This window comes from Seriola aureovittata, chromosome 9, assembly GCF_021018895.1.
Source record: "Seriola aureovittata isolate HTS-2021-v1 ecotype China chromosome 9, ASM2101889v1, whole genome shotgun sequence".
NCBI lineage: Eukaryota > Metazoa > Chordata > Actinopteri > Carangiformes > Carangidae > Seriola > Seriola aureovittata.
The window spans coordinates 27,000,595-27,012,803 of record NC_079372.1 but is presented as its reverse complement, the minus strand read 5'-3'; the positions used below and the strand labels follow the sequence as shown (position 1 = coordinate 27,012,803).

At 38.7% G+C, this 12,209-nt stretch overlaps 1 protein-coding gene across 1 annotated transcript; it reads right to left on the bottom strand.

The window, feature by feature from the left end:
• Positions 1-75: 75 nt before the first annotated feature.
• Positions 76-4,928, bottom strand: r3hdml (R3H domain containing-like). The gene is made up of 6 exons (XM_056385651.1): positions 4,212-4,928; positions 3,207-3,548; positions 2,401-2,519; positions 2,170-2,272; positions 1,372-1,487; positions 76-718 (listed from the first exon to the last, which is right to left on the bottom strand). Exons 1-6 carry the CDS (start codon positions 4,215-4,217, stop codon positions 586-588), a joined length of 819 nt encoding a protein of 272 aa, XP_056241626.1. The 5' UTR covers positions 4,218-4,928; the 3' UTR covers positions 76-585.
• Positions 4,929-12,209: the final 7,281 nt, after the last annotated feature.

The following is a 12,209-nucleotide window of genomic DNA, read 5'->3' as shown; positions in this document are numbered from 1 at the left end:
AATTAACGTTCAGTCAGGCAAAAAGACAACCGTGAATCAAACACATTCTGGTTTACTGCAGGAATTAATTGACAGTTTTTCACAGTGAGCAATGAAAAATATTTTATTAATCAGGTTAGAAAACAGAATCAATAACATCCAAGGTTACAGTAAGTTTAATCTGTTCAACAAAAGTGCTTCATTTTTGGTCAATGCCTAAAAAATCCTTCAAACCAATAAATTCATCAAAAACAGTGCAAAAACTCTGATGTGTTCATGAAGTATAAAAATAAGAAACATATTTTCACCCAATACAAGAAAATCACCTCTTTTGTTTTCAATATTATTTTGTCAGTGATGCGGATGATCAACAGCAATGAAAATATAAACTTTCATTCAAACTGTATCAGTACATCAACTCAACTGTGTGTGTGAAACATTCATTAATAAAGATTTACTTTGAACATAGTGGTAACTGGACAGCTGCATCACTTTCTGTTTCTGTTGTGCAGCCATTGCATTAAAGCTGGACTTCACATGGACTATTATGACTTTGAATTTTTTTTTCTTTCTTCCATTAAAACACATTTAAAACACAGCGTTGTGCTAATATCTTAAAAGTCTTCTGGTTCTTGTGTTTGGTGAGCACTGGTTTCTCCAGCAGGAGCCGCCGTAACTGGACGGACAGAGAGAACAAGGCCTCCCGGTCTTATAGGGAGCTTCTCCCACCCAGTTTCCTCTGAAACACAAATGAATATTGTGTTATGCATTTCTTTTTTTTCTTTTTTACATGTTCAGGTCTTAATCTTTATCAATGGATCATAAATCATATATGGTAACAACTATAGCTGTCAGTTAAATGCAGTGGAATGAAAAGTAAAATTAGTACCTTACAACTGTAATTAAGTAAAGTACTTAAGTAAGGGGTTGATGTAGTAATATACCAATGTATAAATGTTATTCATTACGAAGGCTGGATATTTCAGTGTTAATATTATCAGTGTTCGGGGGAAAATGAATTAAATGTAAGAGGATTATGTAATTAGTTACTGAGAAAAATTTAATTAAATTACAGTTAATAATGAAAATGTTACATCTGAATATATAATTTTCAGTAAGAATATAACATTCATTCTGTCGCTTTGCATCTTTAGTCTTTACTCCCACCACTGACTATATGTAATACTTAATTGTTAGTATATTTGGTTGATTATTCTGGGAACTAAAACAACTAAACTGAATTTAAATGGCAGTATCATCACACTGCTGCTGTATAGGTTCTTAACTCTTTAATATGTGTGAGACAGATCAGGAAACCCTGGTGTGTGTGTGTGTGTGTGTGTGTGTGTGTGTGTGTGTGTGTATCTCCTGATGAAATGAAGGTCTTCTTACTTTATAGAGTAGTTGCAGACGAGCAGCGTGACCTCCCTCCATGTGCTCCCAAACACGTACATGTTGGAGCACTTCCTGACGGCACATCCCACTCTGCTGGTGCTCGCCCAAACCATCTAACAGGAACCACAAAACACACTGTGATGCTCACATCCACAGACTGAAACCTTTCCACATCTGTCCACATTCAAAGAGAAGAGACGCATTTCAAAACTCGACTGACATCATCGATGTTTGAGATTTGCTAGACATAATCTGTAAGGGACTGTATGAAAAGGAGGCCTGGAAAAAACATGCCTCTTCCCAGTGTCATTAATATTTTCTTTGAATCCTTATCAAAGTGACAAATAATTAAGCCACTATTTTTTAAGAGCTGTTAAATAAGTGATTTAAGAAAGTAATTTAATCAAGAAATTTTTGTTTAATATGATTTGAATATAAATCTGGTATGAGAAAAAAATAAAATAATACATAACCTCCCTCTTTTTATAACCCCCCCTTCCCCTTCCTGATAATTTTCATACAGTCCCTAAATATAATTATCACAAAATGAGGCGACTCTTTCATGTAGTGCTCCCTTTTTTAATAATATCTTTTGTGGAAAACAAACACTGACAGTTCAGTGCAGAAGGGAACTCCTCAACTCCTCTGTCCATTTATATAAACATAACTGTCATGACAGAAGGTTTATTTAGTCCTTGTTGTCATTACATCGCTTCATACTGTAGCTACAGCATCACAAAATGAACACATCCATCCTCATTGCTCAGTTCAAAAAAGAAACTCTGCCTGCTGCACCTGAGTATAGTGAGAGCAAACAGATCCACTGCATCTGTTGGGGTAAGAGAAACGGTGCCTCTCATCATACCAGGACCTGAGAAGATCAGTGATGGACTGGTACCTGTCCCAGAAAACACACAGTCAATCATTCATATTAGCATCATAATGTCTCACAAGATCCATCACTTGGAAATGTATTAAGACGTTTCAAGACCAAGAGCTGATTCTGAGTGTGGATCTCTGCTCTACCTTCCTGAAGTGATTGACAGGTTTTGGCCCATATATTTCATGGCTTGTGTCGGACCATGATCCCAAATGCATAGTGAAGCCCAGGAGTCAGCTGAGTTAGCCAATCCTTCATCCCAGAGCTGTAGAGATGAGAGGAGGAGAGAACAGGACACTTTGTTCATTTTATTCTGCTCAGAAAGAAAACAACAAAAAGCAATTCCTCTCTTTGCCTAAAAATAAGACTAACGTCAAAACATTTTCATCTGGCAGCTCCCTGCTGACTTTTAAGATTTCTGTCCTGCAGAATAAGCAAAGACATGTTGTTGAGTATAGTATTAAGGTAACTTCTCTGTCCATTTGTTTGGCTGCAGAATATCTTATAAGCATTTGTGGGATCAGGTAAAGTTTCAGTTTTGTTACTTTTTCCACTCAAAACTGTAATGATTGTAATGAATTATTTTTTCCTTCTGAGTCTCTGAGACTCCAAACAGGATTATAGTGACATTTTCTGACATCTTCATCAGTAATAATAAGCATTTCTCATAAAATTAGGAATAATCATGAGGTACCAAGGTGTTAACCAGTGTTAAGTTTGTTCTTTGAGCTGTTAAAATGGGCTCTTCTTGTCGCCAAACATGTGGCATCTGATGTTGATTTTTTTTTCTGAAATGCCTTTGTAAGATATTTTTACCTCACCTTTATAATCTGTGAACATCTTCTAGTGGGTGTTCTGCACTTTTTTGCATTTGAAGATAATAAACTAAAAACCAAAAGCCTCAACTTCATCGTGTCCCTGCTCTAATTCACCCCCTCCACTGTTTCCTCACCATGTACTCCATATTAGCTGCAGGGGGGATGACCTGAGAGCGGACTCGGTTGTGGTAATTCAGCAGGGCGTTAATCTCTCGAGATGAAATGGCCCTCTTACGTCTGCTGCGAGACACACCGGCAGCTCCAGTGAGCATCCTGACGTCAGCCTGTGTCTCAGCTCCAGCTCTGGACGCGTTGAGCAGCTCTGTGGAGCTCGACAGCACAGCAGCGGCAGCGGCAGCAGTGGCTCCCATGTGAGGCATCATCCACAGGGTGGCGGCAAACAGGAGCTGAACACAAGCAGCACCCATCTGAGCTCTGTGGAGGAGGAGGCAGCTGCACCACGTCCCTGCAAAACTCTGAGGAGGAGACAAGTTTTCATCGTGATCAGATTCTCAAAGAAAATCAATGAAAGATGCTCAAAGAGGCTGAGGGAGGTGGTGGATAAATACACACATTATGAAAAATGTCAAAGCAGGTGGTTCATTAATTTAGATTGTTAATTAACTTGATGTGATCCATTAAGGAAAGAATGAAAAATCTTCAAATATGCATCAATGAGGCTGAATTTATTCCATTTCACATGTCAGTCAAGTCACATAGCAACAGATGGGACAATATAATTAAAGCGATTCATTTTTCTTATGTGAAATTTCAAAATGTGTTTGATGTAACGAAGCAAAAAACTACCTGAAAAATACACCTACCAGCAACTAAGAAGATGTATTGTGTTACTGATAATTCTTCACTTTGCTGTGGACTTACTTTTAGTAATTGTCCACAGCTTTTACTACAATGTAAACAAACTCAATTTCAGAAGTTATATTAATTTAAATATTTCTGCAAAACTCCCCTAAATGAATAAATAATTAAAAAATATCTTACCATATGCATTCACAATTTACTAAAAAAAATCACTGAGCATATGCAGTTAATTAATCAGAAATATCTGGTAAATAAATAATAAATCATCAGCAAACACATATGTCACATTAAAGTAGAAAAACAGCTGCGTCTCGTACCTTCATCAGTGGATCCTTTCACAGAGGCAGACGAGCAGCAGAGAAGCAGAGGAGACTCTTGGCTACAGCACGAGCCTTTGCAAACAAGCTGGTGTGTCATGTGTGTCAGGGAGTTTTAACTGGGCCAAGAAGGTTTCTGACGCACAAAAACCCGCCTGTATGCTCCTTCTCTTCCCTTCCTAAACTTTCGGTCTGTCTCTTTATTTCTCCCAGAGAAAATCACAAACGCAGGAAATTGCCTTTCGTCACAGACATTGCAATCATGAACCCCTAACCCATTATAATGTAGTTGTGCACAAATATATACATTTCAAGTGGTTGTACAGCACTTTCAACAATTATAACTTCTATATGAAGACTTATTTTATATAATTACAGCTGTGTTATACTGTCATTCATTATCTGTCTTTATACCAGTATCCAGTTATGGATGCTTCGCTGTTGTTGACAACTACATCAACATCAAACACTTAAAATGACTGTATAGCTTCTAACAACTATCATGTGTTATATACCCGAATGCATATGAATGATAAATAGAGGAGTTAAAATAAAATGCTACCCACTTTCTCTCTTTTAGACACTCTAATATTTGATTTTTTTTTATTTGAGAGCTTGAGTCTGCCTTACAAGAGTCTGCTACAGTAGTAATAGAGCACATGTTTTGGCTGCCCCATGACCTCCCTCAGTTGTTTCAATAAAACACAATGAAATGTTTAAATAAGCTCGCCCTGGGGAAGGACGGAGCGATGTGCTGAAGAATGCATATTAAACAAAAAGGGAGAAAAGTGGCTGCAGAGTCAGCATTCATCTCCAGCTGTTATTGGTTTCTGGAAGGGCCCCAGACCCTCTTCCATGTAGTATAACAAGAGACTGAGGACACTGCCAAGATACACTGCACCACCTGGCTCTGCAGCGACTGGGGTCGAAGAGATCACTGAGACCAGGACTCAAACACAGAGGAACAACTGGAACATGAAATTAAAATTAGGACACAAGATCAAATGAAATGTAATGGTATTATGGAATTATTTTTAGTTTCCATAATGTGATTGGCACCTTTTGAAAACCCACTGCAATCATTTAGTCATGCCGCTGCCCTGAAATTATATGTTCTTAGCCAAAAAAAATGCCCACCCACCTAAACGCCCACTATGTGCAAGATAATTGAAAATGTCATGGACTGTGAGAAATCTGAATTTATGAAAGGTTCTGCGTGAACAGAATGAAATGACCTCTTTAACTTTGGCACTCACAGTGGATGGGGAACCTGGTCCATGTCAGTTTAGCCCAGTTACAACCTCCAGTACCAGTCAAATTCTCAGTGATAAAGTAAGTAAAATGTAAGTCACTCACATTCCTCTCTGTCATCTTGACACATTACCAGATCATAAAGCTGCTTCAGGAAGAAAAAACAACAGCATAAACTAGAAGGGCACCGAGAGAACGCAAACCTCCGTCAAGGACAATGTCAAACAACATCCATCAGATTTCAGAGAAAAAAATTCATATTCATAGTCAATGATCCAGAACTGTCTCTAAATGTAATGGGGACTTCCCTGGCCCATGCCCCATCCACGCACCCAGTTTGGTGCAAATTGGTTCAGTACTTTTTAAATAAACAAGTAAAAAGACACTGACAGTAAAAAAAAAAAAACAGAATTTCTGACAGTAGAGACCGGCCATATTGTGTAGGTTTTGTGGGAATAGCAAATAAGTAAACTTGAAAAAAACAACAACTGCCCAGTCCAATAAGTCTTATGAGAGTTCAAACTGCACAATGGCGGTCAGAAAGAAATATCCGGGGCACTCCGATTATAGATATGAAACTAAAAATCCTTTATTAATATATGGATAGGCCAACGAAATGTGTTGGAGTCAGAAAACCAAGAGCTCTTTGTCCATGTGCAGGTGTGTGTTAGATGTTTGCACCTATGACTAGTACTACTACCTGGGTCGGGTTAATAGTGTGAATGTGTCCTTATCTGGGGTCTGTGTGAAAGAATCAAGCTGGTCAGGTGTCTTCTGTCTGTCTTCCACGTTCGTCCACAATCACACGGGCTAGGATCCCCATCACAGAGTCCTCACAGATTTTATCTGGTAAACAAAAGACAATCTACACAAATAGTGGACAATGATAAGTTACTCTGTACTCTACATCTTATAATGTACAGTATAACCAATAAGTAAGGTTAGACTTCAATTAACATGAAATTAATTACTCCTTATCTTGACCTCCTTTGGTATTTTAACATAAACAAATTAGGTATTTATCATTAATTACCTTAGATCACGATATAAAGTACTTTTTAAAACACTTTTACCTGTAACGTATCACTTTTTACTGTTTTTAAACATCAATTATATACATCACATTTTGAAATGTTCCTTATAAACATGAATATGAATGAAATTATCACTATTAACCTTCCAACATACAACTTCAACACCAATGTAGCTGCTCTACAAACAGCTACGAGCTGTTCCACTAATCAAACCAGCAATTGGCGCTACGCTATCACCATGACAACCTTCTAACCGAGGCCAACGGCTAGCGGTTAGCCTCGATTAGCGTTAGCGATTGGCACTCGCGATTAGCGTTAGCGATCTTTTCAGAACATTACAACGATACAAAACGCACCAAAGTACAGTACAAACATTAGACAGCAATCCCATAACTCCATTTTATGTAAAGTATCTGAACTTGAACAGCAGGTACAGTGTATTATCGCTCCTCATGGTGGTTAGCAACAGACTAGCATACTCACTGGGATTTCCAGCAATAAAAACTCAACTGAAGCGGTCTCCCTCAAGTTCACCGTCAGGCTGCTAATAAAAGAACAGCTTTTTAGCCTTGACTTATGGAAATATTGAAGGTTGTACAATTACTCTGTGGTGTTTCCTACCAAGAATAGTTTGGCTGATCTGCAGCACGTTCTCAAGACGTTTCAGGAGGAGGCCACAAGGGAAAGTGTGGGGGTGATGAGAAACAGAAACATAGCGCTACCTACACAAGGTGTGCAGAGTGTATTGTGCTCCCACAGGAAACAACCACACTCCTAAACGACATATAAGGTTTTAGTATCCCTGTGTTTCATATGGGTTACACTGACACATCTGGGCAGATTCCATTAGTTATCTATCCTCCAGTTCCTCCAGTTCTCCTATTGACACCCGTGAAATTTTTCTGTATGTGTGCCAGAATTTGTCCAGATGTGGAGGTAGCATCTGAAAATCATGCAGTATATGGGCCAGATTTGGGCTATGAAATGGGGCATACACTGGGCCAGAAGAAAACAAGGCCAATTCAGTTGGACAGTTCAGTTCAGTTCAGTTGGACCAAAACGGAGGACCAACCAAATGATATAGAGAGAGTCACCACCAGTCACAACTACATTACATAAGTAAAAAACAATGTAATTCACATCAGGGTGTCTGGACTAAATCATCCAGTTGGTTACTGCTCCTCTTAAATATAGGAAAAAAAGATGGAATCAACCTTAATGCACTCAGTCTCTGCGTGTCACCTGGTCAGGTAAACCCTCTGAAGTGAGCCCTTCAAAGGTTCACAGCATACTTCCACACAGGTTCAGCAGAGTGCTGTCAGACTTTGTGACTTTGTGTGTAAAATGCACAGAGGGATCCATCAAAGAGGCTGCTGGGGCCTTTGGCATACAGAAGGTCAACCACACTCAAGGTTCAGTTAAAACCCAGGGTCGCATCTTCTTGTTGATCTTTCAGTTTGACCAGTTTGCTTTTCCACTCACCTGAAGCACCACCTCACTGAATACAACTGACCATAAATATAAAGTACTTCTTAATTCTGTCTCATTTTTTATTATCTAGGGTCACATGTTCATTTTTATTATGAATTTTTAACAAATGTTTGATGGAGTCAAACTGTCATCTTTAGAGTTGAATCTATTGTGCTGACTGGATGATGAGTTTGAGCATCACTTTCCGTGCTGAAAATGAAGCCTTGTACTCGCAAAATCCAATGTTTAAATTTGGCAATGCCCACATGTGTGTCAATTCTGTCACATAGTTAATATTTCTATCATCGCACATCAAAGAGGGGAGAAATGTTGAGCAGCAATATAGAACAGATCCATCTAACTGCTGAAGGTGTAACAGACAGACCAAGAGACAGTGGAGCGAGTGCAGCTTGTTTTTAAACATTTTTGGGAGAATTCCTGCTGAATAATATAAAATTTTGAAGAAGAGTAGAAGGTGAAAGTGGAAATGTGACTGTTGTGCGCAGAATTGAATGGGTTGAAAAGACAGAAGATTTAACTTTGGTATAAACTTTCAACCAAGCTCTCATCCAGTAATAACAGTAAAGTCTGTGTGGTTGGACCATTTGGTTTCATGACCTTCTCTGGGTTCTGGGTAAAAGTCATCAGGTTGCAAAATGCATATGCCATGACAAAATCATTGCTAAATTTCTATAATTTAGTTTCCCATTCTACAGTATTGAAACCACTGAAACACAAAGCAGTCTCCAGGTGGTACTGTGGTTGTCTCTGCAGGACTGAGTCTTAAACATTCAGGAAATCTGAGCAGGGTTCATCTGAAATGGGTCAAAACCAGAGAGAGGATGATTCTCTGGCTGGACCAGACCAGACGGTTTTCCCACAGACCCTCCCTCACCCCCTGCAGCATGACATCATCTGTCTGGTCTGAGGCACTGCAGGGCGCTTGCACACAAAAGCTCCCTGTGACCTTGTCGTGACTGAAAGGTGATGAGGAGAACTCAGTGGCCTCATGACGAACATAAAACAAACCTTGCGTCAACTATATTTGAGGTCCCTGAGCCACAGCTTTTCAGGTGTCATCCGAGTCTTTCAGCTTTGTCTGAGGAGCAGCACAGGAGCTGGTTCCTCTCACAGGGAGAGATGTTTGTGGTTTCAGAGAAACACATACGCCTGTATTACAACCGTCTGATCAGAAGCCAGTGGTTTGGAATAATCTATAAAAACTTTCTATAAAAAATTTATCCCAGACAAATTGAAGCAGCTACATTAAAGTTATTTTAATCCATATGTTTAAACAAACTCCCCTCAACTCTACATAGCGTTTTAGCATTTTAGCATTGTTATTTTGGTTTTCCAGCAATTCACTGCTTTGATTCACTCTCACCGCTCTCGTCAGCCTTTTCCAGCAGCAGCAGGCAGATGTTTGCGAACAAGCTCTGATAAACCCACTGTACACTGCCGACCCAGCACCAAATGGCAGACGGACACAGTTAGCAACTAGCTGGTGAAGAAAGTGAAGCATTTAGCAGCTAAAGTGGAAGTTATTTCCCTCAGGAGTTGATGGAGCCCAAAAACAGCGCTAATAAGACAGAGAATATTGGATTTACATTCATCAGGTGGACTCAAACACAAGTCCAAATGAAGGATAATGTTGCTCCATTTCTGCTGGATGGCAAGTTCACAATAAGAACTCTATAATACAACAATGTCATGTTTAAAGGTTGTTGCGCTGCCACCAAGTGGCCAAACAAAAATATCTAAGGCAGGTTTATAATGTGTTGCTATAAAACCTGTGAAAATGCATTCATTTAATTATGTTTCCTCGTGATTTCCCTGAAATCATTTCCCGAGAAGAACAAACAGCTTTTTCAGCAGGAAACAAATCAAAAGCACTGATCACTCAGTCACTGACAGAATACTGAAAATACAACAGACACATTTCTCTGCAGTGTCAGCACGCAGGCGGACAGTAAAACAGCACAGTCAATGAGCAGCATCTCCTCCAGAGTGTTTCAGAGCGAAGCCAAGCAGAGTTTGTTTTAATAATTCACGGTGACATTTTCCATTCTGCACTGGAAAGCCTCAGCCTTTTTGATAAACCAGCCAAGATGTCTGCAGGAGACTTTTTCATGCCGTTTCTCATGTTTGCTTGAGATTCTTATACTGAAACAGGGTTTCATCAGTGTTTGCATTTAGCTTGTTCACATGGGGATATCTAGAGACTAGCGGCAACAATTTAATTCACCTCAAATGTTTTGTCTTGTATTAAGACGTTTTTTAATCTAACCTCAGTCCCTTTAAATCAACTCTTTTGGTGAGATGTCTGAACCGTAATATGTAACCGTTTAACTTAGATGCATTTCGCCTGTTGCCAGAGTTTGTAGTCTGGCATTGATGCTTGAAGAACAATCAGCCAAACACCAGGCATGCCTGGAAAATTGCTTTTCTTGTTTGCCAAGTCAGAGTGCATCAAGGACAAACTTTGTCCTGCATTCAGATGCTATAAGAGGAGATTTACAATCCTCCAGTACAACTATAATGACTCAGCAAGAGCTGCAGTCAACTTTACCATCATAAGCACAAGCATAGACAAACAGAAATTCACAACAAATGATTTACATTGAAGAAAACAATCACAAGTGTTGTTCAGTAGTATGGGTGTATTGTTTTCTTTTTTTCTTTAGCTGATTCCATTTGTAAGGGACAAATTTTAAAGGTTTTTCCAGGCATGATAATGATTGTATTTAGATGTCACCAGGGAGCAGAAGTAGTTTGACTGTTTTTTCCAGTAGAGACTTCTTAATGTAGGTAATTAAAGTACAGTGCATCCCCCTTGCTTTGGTCCCATCCAGACCCAAATACATGTGGAAATTTGTCAGAATCAAATTTCTCATATGAGGTCAAATAAAGTTTGCGTGATCTTGATACAAGATGCAATTCTGGGTGAGGAATTTATCACCTAAGAAAAAGTACCGTGCAATGTGGTACACAGAGTAAAGAGGCTTTAGGGTGGATGAGGTGGCATGCACATATACAATAGCATCAAATTCAAGTACAGATACAATTGCAGATTGACCAGCAGAAGAGAAACATGAATTGTCTGTATACAAAATGTTGACCTGTATTTTGTTAGTCATCTCTTTAGCATTGCACACAAAAGGCTTTATACAACTTAAAAGATAATTTCAGTTTGTCTACTTTGAGTCTGTGATGCGGTTGCATTCGTATTGAGGTCAATATGTGCTATGAAACCGGACACCTTGACCCCCTGACTTACATCCACATGCCACACTCTACAAGACTCTGTCTGAGTAAACATGACCCAGAGCAAAAAGGAGTTTGTGTCCATCTATGTAGCTGAGTCTCTCATACTTGAAAATATCCTGAAAAATGTTTTTTTTTATTCCACACACTGACAGTAATCTCAACGGCAATTTAAAAAGAAATATTTTTTAATCTCTGTTGGGAGTATGGAAATAGGATTGTGTGATTATGGCCACATCTTGAAATAATCATTTTTAACATTGACATTGATTGTTGACTCAGACTTTCCCTGACTTTCTACCAACATTCATTCTGCCCAATCTTCCTTAAATTGCACACCATATTTCTGATTAATGCTGATGAATGTAGCCGATGGTATATTTTTATTTAATGCTGTTTTTATATTTTTATTCTATATCTGGCTCTGCAGGTATGCAATTATGCAGATGCGGTTTTAATTGTATTGTTATCTATAGCTTAAAAAACTGAAATACCTCATTCTCAACTTTTGCATTGTGCTGTAAATCAAAATATAATGAATACTTGGTGACACAAAACCTGTTCAGTGTTTTTTGTATGTGGTAGTGCACCACTCTGTCCAGCATGTGGCGCCCGAGAAGCCTCATTGGTTGATGCGCAGTGACGTCAGAGTGACTCCCGCCCATAGACTGAGCCCGGGGATTTTTTTTTTTTTTTTTTTTTTTAAGGCATGAAGAAATATCGTATTGCACCAGTGTTGTCCAGTGAATTCAGTTATTGTAAAATATCAGCTAAATGTGACCCTCTTTGTTCTGTCTACACACAGATAAAATGACACCTCATCTCTTTTGGGACTGCACCTTTAACGAGACTTTTTAGTATGACCATAATCTCTAAACAGAAAATTAGATACTCAACTCAAACTTCAATTTATTTATTTAATTATTATCTATTTCATTTTTATTTTATTTTATTTCATTTTGCTGATGAGATGCCTGTC

Excerpts from the sequence above, each read along its gene's own strand:
- r3hdml (XM_056385651.1), bottom strand. Across the intron at positions 2,520-3,206 it reads CAGCTAATATGGAGTACATG|CTCTGGGATGAAGGATTGGC; the intron begins GTGAGGAAACAG and ends TCATCTCTACAG. Across the intron at positions 719-1,371 it reads GTCTGCAACTACTCTATAAA|AGGAAACTGGGTGGGAGAAG; the intron begins GTAAGAAGACCT and ends TTTGTGTTTCAG.